General features: G+C 40.8%; 2 protein-coding genes across 5 annotated transcripts; both read right to left on the bottom strand.

The window, feature by feature from the left end:
* Nucleotides 1–3,359: 3,359 nt before the first annotated feature.
* Nucleotides 3,360–6,410, bottom strand: snx10b (sorting nexin 10b). Of its 3 annotated transcripts, none has more exons than XM_086312022.1 (6): nt 6,177–6,410; nt 5,813–5,896; nt 5,614–5,714; nt 5,406–5,507; nt 5,045–5,254; nt 3,360–4,943 (listed from the first exon to the last, which is right to left on the bottom strand). In XM_086312022.1, exons 1-6 carry the CDS (start codon nt 6,207–6,209, stop codon nt 4,832–4,834), a joined length of 642 nt encoding a protein of 213 aa, XP_086168148.1. In that variant the 5' UTR covers nt 6,210–6,410; the 3' UTR covers nt 3,360–4,831. The 3 variants fall into 3 exon arrangements, with proteins under 3 accessions (XP_086168148.1, XP_086168147.1, XP_086168146.1); XM_086312021.1 differs by having other exon boundaries at nt 5,813–5,899; nt 6,177–6,407; XM_086312020.1 differs by lacking the exon at nt 6,177–6,410 and having other exon boundaries at nt 5,813–6,106.
* A 1,842-nt stretch (nt 6,411–8,252) lies between these two features.
* On the bottom strand, nt 8,253–12,789 carry cbx3b (chromobox homolog 3b). 2 transcript variants are annotated; one of them, XM_086312017.1, is made up of 5 exons: nt 12,566–12,789; nt 11,995–12,135; nt 11,730–11,886; nt 11,138–11,298; nt 8,253–9,578 (listed from the first exon to the last, which is right to left on the bottom strand). In XM_086312017.1, the coding sequence occupies exons 1-5, from the start codon at nt 12,775–12,777 to the stop codon at nt 9,458–9,460; spliced, it is 792 nt and encodes a 263-aa protein (XP_086168143.1). In that variant the 5' UTR covers nt 12,778–12,789; the 3' UTR covers nt 8,253–9,457. The 2 variants fall into 2 exon arrangements, with proteins under 2 accessions (XP_086168143.1, XP_086168145.1); XM_086312019.1 differs by having other exon boundaries at nt 12,551–12,704.
* Nucleotides 12,790–12,830: the final 41 nt, after the last annotated feature.

The following is a 12,830-nucleotide window of genomic DNA, read 5'->3' as shown; positions in this document are numbered from 1 at the left end:
GGTCTATTAAGGGTACCATGAATAATAATCATTCAAATTTAGGATACTCATTACATATGTATTACATGAGTAGCAGGTGGGGTAATTTGAGTAATTTGTGGCTATATGCAGATATTGGGATGATGGACGGTGTCTGAAGAAGACAAGCTGAGCCGGTCAGTGGATCTACTGCAGAGTAAGGAGAATTTAGGCTCATCATAAAAGATTTCTCCTTGCCTCTTATTTCACTTGGACATTTTTATGTTTTTTTTATTTTCTACCTCATTGCAGCCGTGAGCTGCCTGCTGATTTACACACACTGCCAGTGAAGCTCAGAGGCCCCGAGAGATGGTGCCCTCTACCCCTCCGTTTTTCCCCCTTCTTTCTCCACCCTATGTCGTCTTCTCACTGCCACCACTGGCAGTTTCTCTGTTCCCTGAAATGGGTCTGACCAAAGAGCTCCCCCTCTACTCATACCTCATCCCTAACAAGACATTTCGTCTGGAGGGTTTGCTATTTACACATGATCTTGTGACACACAAAAGGCTCTGTTCCCCTGTGCCAAGATGCGAATGCATGCAAAAATGTACTACACATCTCCCTCTCTTTCTGTCTTCATCTATCGGTTGAGCTATTGGTCAACCTATGTACTAACAATCATTACACAAGGACTTTTGATTTGATTTGATTTGATATACCTTTATTAGTCCCACAAGGGGAAATTTCATAAGGCTGCCGACCTATTGCACGCAATGGCGGCTTCTATATTTTTTGCAGTTTAAAGAATTTGTACTTCCAATAACACAGCAAACCTGCAGCTGGTGGCTTTGGAGGCTGTTTGTATGGGAAACAGTACAAAACAACCTGTTCCTATGCCAATGAAATGATCACAAGTTTACACGACTATGAACTGTAATAAAAAAAGAAAAAAAAAAAAAAAAGACTAAAAATATTTAGTTTCTTGTCATTTCAATTTAAGGAGTTACCTACTAAATTATCATCTATTCATTTTTTTTTTACCTAATTCTAAGTCAAAGTTAACAATTTAGAAAACTCAGTCAAAGCATTTTATTTTAATATGGATTCATGCATACTTTATAAAAAATGTTATCAAATTTAGATTTAGCAGTTAATCTAAGATGCATGTTTTTGCACCGAGGGAGGACACCTATGTAGGCGCAGGGAGAACATGCAAACTCCACACAGGAAGGCCCCACCAGGGGAACAATGCCCTTCCACCAGTGTGTGAATGTGAGAGTGAATGAATAGTGGAATTGTACAGCGCTTTGAGGTTCTCAAAAAGCGCTATATTCTCATGCTATGCTAACATTAAAAAAACAATAGATGCCAAAAGAATAAAGACCCCTGTTTGTACAACCTGCAGGCATATGTTCCTTTCTATAAAACGAAGGGATTATTTCATTGATTAATGAACATTTGTGATTATATATGATCAAACACATTTGCTCTTTTAAGACAAAGTCCCTCCTTGTCATACATCTGTTTTTAAGATGCACAAACCAAAGGAAACACATCTAATTTTACACACCATATTATTTGAGGAAATTACCCAGCAATGATCTCATCTTTTTTTCCCTCCCTCAAGCCGATGCGCTCAAGGCAGAGGAGCTAGTTTCATGCTGATCAGCTCTGATTCTAGGGGATGGGAAGCTGGTGCATGCCTTGGTACAGTGATCACGTCGGTTCCCTGTAATTGCTACATCTACACATCAACAGGCGACACCATTTGCAGGGGAAATAGCAGGTTTAGCTATACAGAACTCAGAAAAGGTAAGGCTGCAGAATTTGATGGATGGCTTGTGTCATCTCATTTTCATCTGTGACATTTGAGTGACACAGAAAAATGTTTCAACCCTGAAGATTTTTTTTTCCTTTTTGTTTTTGCTTTTTGGTCAAACTGAGGGTAGGTTTGGCTTTTGAATGTGCACATGCACAGACACACACACACACACATAGAAGGACAGAGGCACACACAGCTGCAAGGACAGATGTAAAAATCCTGTTTTGGCTGTCAGGTTGTGGAAGCTTTGTGGCCCACAGTAAATCAGCACTCAGTACTGGCATGAAATGTAAGAGACCTTGAAAAATGTTCAGTTTCTTATTAACGCTTCAGTAAATCCCCAGCTCCAAGATCTGCCTATAGTGGAAAAACACGCCGTATCGCCTGCGTGTGCTGTTGTCATATCACCAATAATGTATATTCATGGTATCGTTTTGTTTAGGCATCAGCCCCTGTCCACTGGCAGTGCAGCTGGCTTTCTCTGATATCGACTCATCCTGGTTCAACGGAGTTGCAGTCACAGAGATTTAATATCTCAAATGGTGCTGAGCTCCTATTGCTACTAATGGATTCTGTATAATGTGGCACTTAAAATGCATGAGCAGGCTCTGATTTATCTGTAATTTGCCTCCACTGGAGCATATCTCCCTCATTTCTTCCATTTGTTTTTGGCTTTGTAGACATACCCTGATTGGGATTTCATATTGTCACATGTTTGACAGTTTGGTTAATTCCAAAAGATAAAATGTTTACTTTTGCTTATTCTGATGCGGTGTTAATTACAAATCAGATGTAATAGCAAGTCAAGCATGTGATCATAGACATTAGATGTGGTTTATTTGAGCTGTTGTGGCAGAAAGACATGCTGACTTGGTCTGAGGCAGATGGGTCTCTCCCAGAGGGGCCATTTTCATTTATTTGGTCTTCGACTACTTTATGTGTCAAACAATAAGCATACTAATTAGATTACGCACAGTGAGGGTATTTGCCCAGGGAGAGTGAAATTTCATCTTCTACTTCTTCTTCATTTATTGTCCCGCTGTTTTCACTCCAGCTGACCACACTGGGGGTCACACAACATGGAGCAGGGAGCCACTAGCAATTGATCTGATGGGTTTAAATGTCTCCTTGTTGTCATGGTAGCAGAACTGCAGCGGCAGGGTAGGCTCAAGGTTAACGGCCAGTGGATCGGAGTACTGAACCATCAAATGATGGGTCAATACTGCAGGACGGGTCAAATTGAAACTAGCAAATGGAAACATTTCAATCCACAAGACTGCTAGTGACAAAAAGGAGTTTGCAGTCACAAAGCTCTGCAAAGGGAACTTAGTTCATTGTGCAACCTGCAACTCCAAAGCTCCCCAAGATTACTTCTTCCCTTTTACATTTTTGGCATCTCTTACACTAGCATCTCAAGGGCTGTGATACATCCTTCATTGGTTTCATTAATATTATGAAACTGATGAGTCTAAAATGTTTTAATTAATTAAAATTTACATGACAGCTTTTCTTTTCTTTTTTTAACAGACAAAGTAATTTAATTCTGAATGACTGAAGTTTATTTTTAAAATACCCACACAATACCCAAAATGTTGCATCTTTAACTTCAAGAATTCCTTCAAACACTGACATGATACAGTGTAGCATTTTACATAGGCTTCTTAAAAGTCTGTCAGGGTGACATGCAACAATATTGGAAAGTCAGATATCATTAGACTGAACAGTTCCTGTTTAAATAGCTTCTTTGCAAGCTATTTGCAGGAAGACAAGACAAACATTTTTCAAAATTTATTAAGTGGAAATAGTGAAAAACATTCATATGTTTGCACTTGAACACCTACACCTTTGTCCGAAGGTGCAAAATACTGCTGACTACACGTCAAGCATTGGTAATGGTTGCACATACATATATTTCACTATAGTAGATGCAAATGAATACATATCTACTGGATGCGCATCTTTCAGAAATGTGTCCCACCTTCCCGTGGCAGCTCGGTCGGCGGCTGTTCATCTCAGTGTGTTTAAGATGACGTCACTGCTCTGTTCTTTCTAACATAAGCCTACTATCTCTTCCACCCTCTGAATTCACAATAAATCTCACCCAGCTGCTGCAGAGGAAAAAACCAAAGTAAGCAAAACACTTCATCTAATGAGTTTTGCAGATATGTCAGTTTGTCCACTCTCTTTACTCGTTATTACATCTGCAATAAAAAAAAAAAAAGCACGGTGGTGTTCACTGTGAGAGCAGGCGTGTGTGTTTACTAAACACACACGAACAGACACGCTGAGATGTGACTGCAGTAGGTGAGCTCAGACTAACAAAAGCAAAGGAGACAGGTAGAAAGGGTGTCTTGTCATTGCAGCTGGCATTTTGTTCAGCAGGGAGCAATGTAGCCTGTCTACCCGATAGCCCTCTCAGACAGGAGCAAGTCCATTGGGATCCCACAGGACCTCCTACCAGCCACACACCTGACAAGGGGGCTGTCTAAAAACTCTGCAGAGACCCTATTACACATGTCATACTGCTAAGCACTGCGGTGGCCACCAGATGACAAGCTTTCCACACCCTTCCCTTGATTGGGAGTGAAGCACAGAGAGGAGAACAAAAGGCTTTCACTGCACTCATATCTGACCAGTTTCAGTCTCAATGACCAAAATTCAAGCAATGTTTATGAAGCAAAGATTATACAAACGCATTGCTGTTACAACACTGCCATCTTCAGGCAAATTGTTGGTACAACTTTGTATTTATTCAGACAATCTGAGAACGTGCAGGTAGATATGTAGATAGATATAAATGTAGATAGATAATAGATATGTAATATACAAGAGGTAATTTTTTATTATTATTTACTGTGCAAATTTCAAACTAAAACGTCTCATCAAGAACACAAGAAGCTGTGACATTTTTTTAAATAAATGAAATAATTAAGACGAGACATGTTAAGTGCAGTAACAGGTTTACGGTAATAGCTTTTTCCTTCGCTCATCCAAAACATTGTATGGGTGCAGAGACTCCCACATTCTGTCAGCAGTATGAAGATGATGCTTTCATGTAGAACGAGATAAGCAGCTCAGCTCTTCCTCCTGGCTTGTTTCAATGAGATCAAGAGAAGAAGCTTCCAAATCTTTAATCTTGTGTTCTGGATCCCTACCCTCGGAGCTGGAAAAAAAAAAGACAATTTAGTGAATTAGGTAGAGTGAAACTGACTTCTAAAGACTTTCAGTTTTACTCATGCGGTGAGATCAGATCTTTTTTTTTACCTATCTGAGTCACAGTCACAGGAAATTTTGAGGTTATTGTGCAGATCCTCTTCTGAGTGGAATCTCCGGAGGCCGCAGCGTTGCACAGCCTGAACCACAGAGTAGTGCGTCCTTCCAGCAGCGCAGGCCTCTATCATAGGCACGCTAAGCTGTGACTGTAGGAAAAGGTGAAGGCAGCTGTCGGACAGCAGCAGAGGGTTCTGAAGGACTCTGAAAAAAATTTGGGAAAAATAAACACTTTAAAACTTCGCCCGGTATTACCTTTAGAAAGAGTCAGTCATGTGGTCCCGTGTTTGTACTCCAGTTTTTGTTTGACTAGGTCAAAGTTCATAAATGCATTGATCTTTGGGTTCTCACGTACTGTTCCAAAAATTTCTGGAGCCCTTTCATTCGATCAGTGATCTGCTGAGCGTTATTAAGACTGAAGAAAGGGTTTTTAGGGGGCAGCCCTGGTACATGTACCCTGGAAAATCAACAACAAGAACAACAAAATGTCAGGAACAACTGAGCCCACTACTTTAACTATGAGTAAGTAAACTTTAAATTCAAATCTCAGTGGATGAACTTACATTAGCATCGAATTTGCCTGCAGTTTTCGCCTGAGCCATACAAACTCACTGTATCTCCTTCTCACTTGTGAGATCTTCTTGGTGAAGCACACACTGTCGGTCTAAAACAGGACACCCCAGTGTCACACACATATCACAGTAAAAATGCCCTAAATGAAAGAATAACGATTCGACCAACTGTCTTAAGCATTTTACTTACATGTAAACAAATTTCATAGTCTATGTAGGCATGCCAGAAGTCATTCTTTTGCATCCGTGGGTCCCGTACCCAGACACTGATGACCTGCTGCATGGAGAAGGCAGGACAGAGACTGAAAGACTGAATGGAATGCACTGTGTTGTGAAAAAGGGAAGGATTATATTGGCAGATAGAGGAAGTAGAATGACTAACATCACACGAACCAGGATAGGAAAATCCAACAGAGAATGGTTTCATGCTTAGTACAAACACAGTTATTTTCAAAGTTGTGCCACAGTTTAAGGAAAACACGTGACTCCTAAAAGATCTTTCTTCTTGACAATTAAGAAACTCTGTCACATCCACAACACTAATTCAGACCTACCTGATTCTCCGTGCTGTCAGTTTCTTTTCTCATGATCTAAAAGATTCAATCTCAATAACCGTAAGTCAGATAGATAATGGTGGTCCTTAGCACTGCATTTGTGTCTTTTATTTCCACCTTTACAGGTTATGGAGCAAAGGTTTCAAAATAAAGTCACAAGACTGATATAAGCACCTCCCTCTAACTGTCAACTCAGCAAAACGAGCATTCCTAAATCGGAAGCATTGTTAGAGAACATGTGTCAGCACAACCAGATCAAAGCTGCTAAAGTTACAGGAAATCCATACTTTGTTAGAAAAAGAGACAACTGCTGTAGGTTTTTTTTTTTACACCATCACAGTGGATTTTACACGACACAATCAAGATATGATTGAAGTGGAGACTTTTGGCTTTAATTCACAAAAGTTTAACAAAAAGTTTAGTATTAACTGTTTATAAATTACAGCCATTTTTATACACAGTCTTCCATTTTAAGAGGCTCAAAGGTAACTGCTAGCAGTTTTGTGGCCAGGTGAGGCCTGTTCATTTGTTATTTTGTGACAAATGAAGTAGACAAAAGATCTGGCGTTAATTTAAAATGGTGAAAATGGTTTAGATTTTAAATATAAGGTCTAATGAGATGCCAATCTAAGTGAGGAAGGCCGTCATTAGGCTGAAAATGAAAAATAATCCTCTCATAGAGACAGCAAAAAATTTAAGAGAGGCCAAATCAACAATCTGATCTGTTCTTAAAAACAATGAGATGCCTGAAAGATCACAGGAGACAATTGAAGTGGATGCTGGTAGCCAAGTACCCAAGGGTACTGCAGAGGCCTGTTTTTAAGTCCATGCCAGAACATTTTCTGTGTCTAACTCCTTCCACTCTCTCCCATCTTTTCTGTTTACTCACAGTACTGCACTATCTAAAAAAAAACAAAGAAAAAAACAGAAGAACATAAAACTAAAATACATGATGACAGAATCGTTTCCATTTGTAAGGAAAAACAACTTTACAGCATCTAACCAAGTCAAGAAGAGGTAAGCATATCATTGACAGGGTCCAGAGTTTAGAAACACCTTCATGAATGTAAATACAGAGAGTTTACAGCACGGTGGAAACCACTGGTTATACTCAAAAACAAGAAGGTCAGATAAGAAAATACCTAAAAGAACCTGCACAGTTCTAGAAAAAGTATCTTTGGACAGATAAACTCAAGATTAACTTGTGCCAGAATAATGAGAAGAGAGAAGCATGGAAACAAATCATTATCCTAAGCATACCACATCATCTGTAAAATATGTGGAGGTAATGTTATAGCATGGGCATGTATGGTTGCCAATGGTAAAGGGTCACTAGTGTTTATTGATAGAAGTGTACAGCACTATACTTTTCACTCAAATGCCACAAACCTAATCACTTCACAGTGCAAACAGATAATGACCCGAAGGACACCACAAAAGCAACTCAGCCATTCCTGAAAGCAAAAACGGGGATATTCTTCATCAACCACGTCAGTCACCTGATCTCCGCCTAACAGCGTGCCTTCCAGTTACTAAAAACAAAACTGAATCCAGAAAAACCCACAAGCAGCACCAGACAGTGACCGCAGCACAGGGCTAGCAGAGCCTCTGAAGCATGGAAAAAAAGTACGTGGTGGTGTCGATGGGTTCTAAACTTTAGGCATTTATTGACTACAAAGGTTTTTACTTTTAAAATGTTGTAAGTTTGTCCAATTGATTTCCGCCTCTGAAAATGAAGCACTGTCTAAAACAATCACTGCAATTCCTAAAGAGCTGCATTTTTTACAGTAAAACCCTTGAATTAAGATTAAACGTCTGCACTTTAAGCACATCTTAACTGTTAGCTTTAAAATCCACTGTGGTGGTGCACAGAGGAAAAAAGAAAATCACAAAGCTTGTGTTTCTGGACCCAACTCTGTGTAGCCCATTTAGTGCCAGAAATGTAATGTCAAATGAATCATCTCATATTAATGTTGTTGTTTTTTTTAATAATTTGGAATTGATCATTTATTTTAGGAGTAATTGGACCACATAATGTGAGAAATATAATCAGAGTGAATCAAGATGCAAAAAGTGTCAAAAAAGGTTTCATTTATTCACAGACTTCACAGATCCATGGTCAACAGTTACAGTAGTTCTGTAGCAGATGTGTTTTTAGGAGGTTTGAGGTTCAGCTGAGTGTCCCATAGCAGTCATGGGAGATATGTCGAGTCAGAACAATGCCACCAGGATACAGATATAAAGTACACAGAACTGTATAATTACAGTCAATGAATGCCCTGTGTAAACTGCACAGTCTCAGATCTAAAGTGCTACATTTAACAATCGTCTTACGCATTTACGGTGCACAAGAGTTCATTTTGATAAGTGTAAATCTCATTAGATTTACTTAAGAAAATTCATGACCTTCTAATTCAACTCAATTTTATTTATACAGTGCCAAATCACGACAACAGTTGCCTCGAGGCGCTCTTATTCTGAAAAATTCTACAGGGCTTCACTTTTTGGATCAAAGCACCAAATATTTAAATAATCTGAAACGTTCTAATTCAATAAACAGGAGAAAACTGCTAATTTACAGCAGCTGATTAAAAAAAACAAGGGAATTTTTGATGGGCAACATTTTTTTTAAAATATATATTATTTAACATCAACCACAAGGGTCATAAAGAGATACAGTAAAAGCTGTGTCCATTAACACTTCACAACCTCACACAATACAAGTTCAAACAAGAGGCATTCCAACAACAGGGCTACAATCTTCAGCTCTAACCAAAAGCTACATAGGCTGAAGGCATGGACTTGGACAGTAGTTTGCTGGCTCTGGCAGTAGAGTGTCGCCGTACAGGATGTAAAGCACACACTAAACAACCGCAGGGCCCTTCCAGTGTAAGATACTGGCATCTAAACAGGACTATAAATACTAAATTACTCATAGAACAATATCTTCAAAACAAAACACAACCACAGTGATCGAGTCCGCTACATGATGACACAGGAAAAAAGCTGCAACGGGTTAGTCTGACCTCAGATCAGCCGCTCTACATAAAGGTTAGCTTGAGCCTCCATCAGAGTGTCTGCAAAGTCACAGTGACCTTTTTTGAGCACCACGGGGCAGACAGCACTTAAAATCCACCACCGCCGAGGATGTCACACCTGCCAGAGCTCGAAGTGCTTCTGATGCCAGCTGAAGGAGGACATTTGATGGAGGCTAAAGTTAAGCTTCAGATGAGAGCACAGCTGTTTATTAGTTCTCCTCTGCACACAACCCACACACATTTTTACTGCTCGTCGTCTCCACAGTGCCAGGTCAGCTTCTGCTCGTAGAAGTCGATGACCACCTGGGGACATCTGGCGCTCGCTTCACGGGCCGGCAGCAGGGCAACGTCATCCGAGTTTTTCCTGTGGGGATACGCGCAGCAGAAGGAAAAAGACTGAAACCGCCTCTTGTTTTTAATGGATGTAAAATGTCTTAACAGAAACAAATATTTCTGACAGTTTTTTTTAATGGAGAAGTAAAGGGTAAGGGGACTCTACATAAAAGGGGCACTAGATTTTAGCTTTAGCTTCCTTTAGCTCATGCTCCATTGTTCCACCAATTCTGTTAAATTTAGCCAGTAATTTCTCACAGTGTCTTGCTGACAGATCAACAAATGTAATAAAGCATATCATCACTGATTTTCAAGAACAAGGATGATGCGTGCCTAGCTGAAGTAACTACAGAGGGATAAAGCCATGAAAACACGGGACAGAGCTGCCAAAGCTCAGTTAAGAGGAGAGGTGATGATCAGTGAGCAGCAGTATGACTTCATACTGAGAAAGAGCACTAGAGACACGATGTTTGTGCTAGTTTGCTTAAAGTGTTAATGGAGAAGTACAGAGAAGGAGTTGCACTCTGTCTTTGAGGATCTACAGAAAGCATATGACAGTGTACCAGGCAAAGCTGAAATAGGTAGGACATGTGCAGAGGAGGGATAGTTGATACACTGGGCAAAGGATGATGGAGACTGAGCTCCCAAACAGCAGGAAAGAAGATTACAAGAAGAGAAGATTACAAGAATGACAGAATGGGATGCAAGGGACAGACTGAGACAAACAAAGGGAATTAAACATTTTCTGACTGGCTATGCTCTTGTGGAGGAGAAGTAAAAAAAATGACTTGTTTGCTTAAGGGAAGCAATATAGGACTCTGGCGTCTTATCATCATATCAATGCCGTGCTTCTTTGAATGACGCGGACATTTGGGTAAGGTCAATAATTTGTGGAATTGTGTGCAAGTGTTTGCTTTCCGTAGACCTCTAAACTTCCAGCCCTAAACATGAGCACATCTTTCACACTCAAACAATTCCAAGTTCTCCAACCTAACAAAACTCATTGAGCGTTTTAAAAGACTTCAGCCAACCGTTTTACAAACTGTGTTTACAAACTTTACAATCTGTTGTAATTCAATATAGCTCCTCTTTCATAAAGTAACTACAATCGTAGGTAGTGTTGCGGCTCTGCTGGACTCCCGGACACTAACATTTGTGTATGTAAATCAGAAGAGAAAAAAAAAAAGCAAAACGATCTAAGCCGATCACTCGGAGCCTCATAAAGGTAGATCTTTGCAGAGCTGGACTTAATAGTCCAGGTACGCACAGTTAAGAGCCCCCGAGTCTATAGCTTAATGGTTGTGTGTAATGATAAACCCAAAGCCCATCTGCTCTCTCCAATCTGTTACTAATAAGGTTTGAGGTGGTCAGTGTCAACTTCCAACTTCTCTTCTCAAGTAAATGATCATGCATATATAAAATGTTGGAAAACTGCAGTTTCCCACAAAGCAACAGCAACAAAAACATCGAGTCCCCCCCCACACACACACACTTTGCTGTCTGACTCTGGCTTTAAATATTAACATTTTCCACGTTTACTCAAGTGCTGGCATTTATTATTCAAGGACAGAGTAAAGAGGAAGCAGTCACCATTTGACTAGGAACATGAGCTCTCCCTTTCTGTCCGTTGAGCCGATGATGCATTCGGGCTCGAGATAAGTACTGAGGTCACTGGGGGAGTTTTTCTGCTCATCATCGGGCTGAAGGACGCTGTTGTCCGTCTTCACAGCCTGAGCCTCCTGCACGCAGGACTAAAAGAACAAAATAAGAAAAGGCAAAGTTCAAAGTTGCAGCACAGATTTACTAGACATGATAAGAAGGTTGCTAAGTCGAGCCATTTCATTTTTTCTCCCTCACTGTACACACCCATTGCAGAAAAAAGGGGAAATTTAACTGGTTTCATTTTCAGGAGCTTTTGTAAAACTAACCTCTTTAACACGACATTTAGTTTCAGATTGAGCCTTAAAACAATTTCTGACAAGGAGTCAGTTGACTCTATTCCAACCTCAGTCTACAACTAAAGGGAAAATGCTACCATACTTCTATTGTGTTCCCTATACTTCTATATTTTTCATTGTTGTTCTCCCTTTTGGCAGATTTAGCTGCAGAAGTTCTGTAAATAACATGGAAACAGACAGACATACAGACGATCCAGAAACTCCAAAATTCCTCACATACTCACAATTTCTGTCTCTTCCTCTGCCATTTCCTCTTTGGGAACAAACCCTTGCTCGGGTTGCTCTTCTTCATTCTCCTCGGTGAAGTGGGCGTTTCTCAAGAACTCCTCTATGAGTTCAGGACAGTCCAGGTTGTCCTCGGGTTCCCACGTGTTTTCTGCACTGCGGTTAGAGTTAACAGGAGGAGGGAAAGGCAATTTTTACTACGGTGGATAAACGGGTTACACAATCAAACCGTTCAAATGACTGGTTCTGCAACATCCCACTCACTCAGTGAAGCCCTTCCACTTCAGGAAGTACTCCACTCTCCCATTCGAGATTCTGCGGCGAATTATTTTTTCAACCACAAACTCCTGGACAACTGTAGTCTCCTCAGTCTTCCTCTGTTTGGCAGTCTGCTTCTTTCTCATTCTGCCACGATAGAGAATAAGCGAATGAATGAAGGCCAGGGCAATCACAAGAACAGGGAGTTCATTTCTTTTCGTGCTAAAAAAACAAACAAACTAAACACGGTGGAGTCAGGAACATTCACTTTTATCTCCCTGCTGCTGGGATTTTTTTTTCCAGCAGAACATGGCAGTGGCGACTACTCTGCTGTGCCCTTCATACAATGATCGGCACACTTGTTACAGCGCTCCACCTGCTGTTTCTGTCGGGTGATTGTGCTCCTTCAGTCCAAAAAAAGCAACATGTTAGTATCGCCGTGAGCGTCGTTCACTCACAGCCTGGTTACGAGCACATTTAGCAGACAGCAGCCCGAAACATGAGTGAATAGAAGCGTGCCTCGGTGATGCATTAGACGCTGTAATGAACAATATGCACGTACGCTCTCGGTGTTTACTTAATCTCGGAGGGTAGCCTGCTGCGGTGCCGCTCGGCTCTGCTCTGTGCTTGTCGCTGGAAACAACATGCACAAAGCGCCGGTGACGCTGCTTTGAGCTCAAATGTGTCGGTCGATGTGAGTAAATGAGCGAAACAACTTTTCATGAATGAGTTAAAATTAAAGATGGCCGTTGATGCTCGGAGGAAGTGGTTGCCAAGGGAAAAGGTCATGCCAGGAAAACCGGGAGGAGACGACGGGGACGCGCACAGCAGCGACCAATCAG

Source organism: Aulonocara sp. 'chitande type north' Nkhata Bay, linkage group LG11 (assembly GCF_057382095.1).
Source record: "Aulonocara sp. 'chitande type north' Nkhata Bay isolate Kocher_YH1m ecotype deep benthic linkage group LG11, A_spYH_male_GT1.1, whole genome shotgun sequence".
Classification (NCBI taxonomy): Eukaryota; Metazoa; Chordata; class Actinopteri; order Cichliformes; family Cichlidae; genus Aulonocara; species Aulonocara sp. 'chitande type north' Nkhata Bay.
The sequence above is the reverse complement of the archived record's forward strand: the minus strand, read 5'-3'. Positions and strand labels throughout refer to the sequence as shown.

What these genes read in the sequence shown, in the direction of transcription:
- cbx3b (XM_086312017.1), bottom strand. Translation starts at nt 12,777, where the DNA reads ATGACCTTTTCCCTTGGCAACCACTTCCTCCGAGCATCAACGGCCATC. An exon ending in AAGTGGAAGGGCTTCACTGA is followed by an intron (nt 11,887 to 11,994) that starts GTGAGTGGGATG and finishes CTCTAACCGCAG; the next exon opens with TGCAGAAAACACGTGGGAAC. An exon ending in CTCATGTTCCTAGTCAAATG is followed by an intron (nt 9,579 to 11,137) that starts GTGACTGCTTCC and finishes GTATCCCCACAG; the next exon opens with GAAAAACTCGGATGACGTTG.
- snx10b (XM_086312020.1), bottom strand. Translation starts at nt 6,049, where the DNA reads ATGAAACCATTCTCTGTTGGATTTTCCTATCCTGGTTCGTGTGATGTT. An exon ending in CAGGCAAATTCGATGCTAAT is followed by an intron (nt 5,508 to 5,613) that starts GTAAGTTCATCC and finishes TTGATTTTCCAG; the next exon opens with GGTACATGTACCAGGGCTGC. An exon ending in TGTGACTGTGACTCAGATAG is followed by an intron (nt 4,944 to 5,044) that starts GTAAAAAAAAAG and finishes TTTTTTTTCCAG; the next exon opens with CTCCGAGGGTAGGGATCCAG.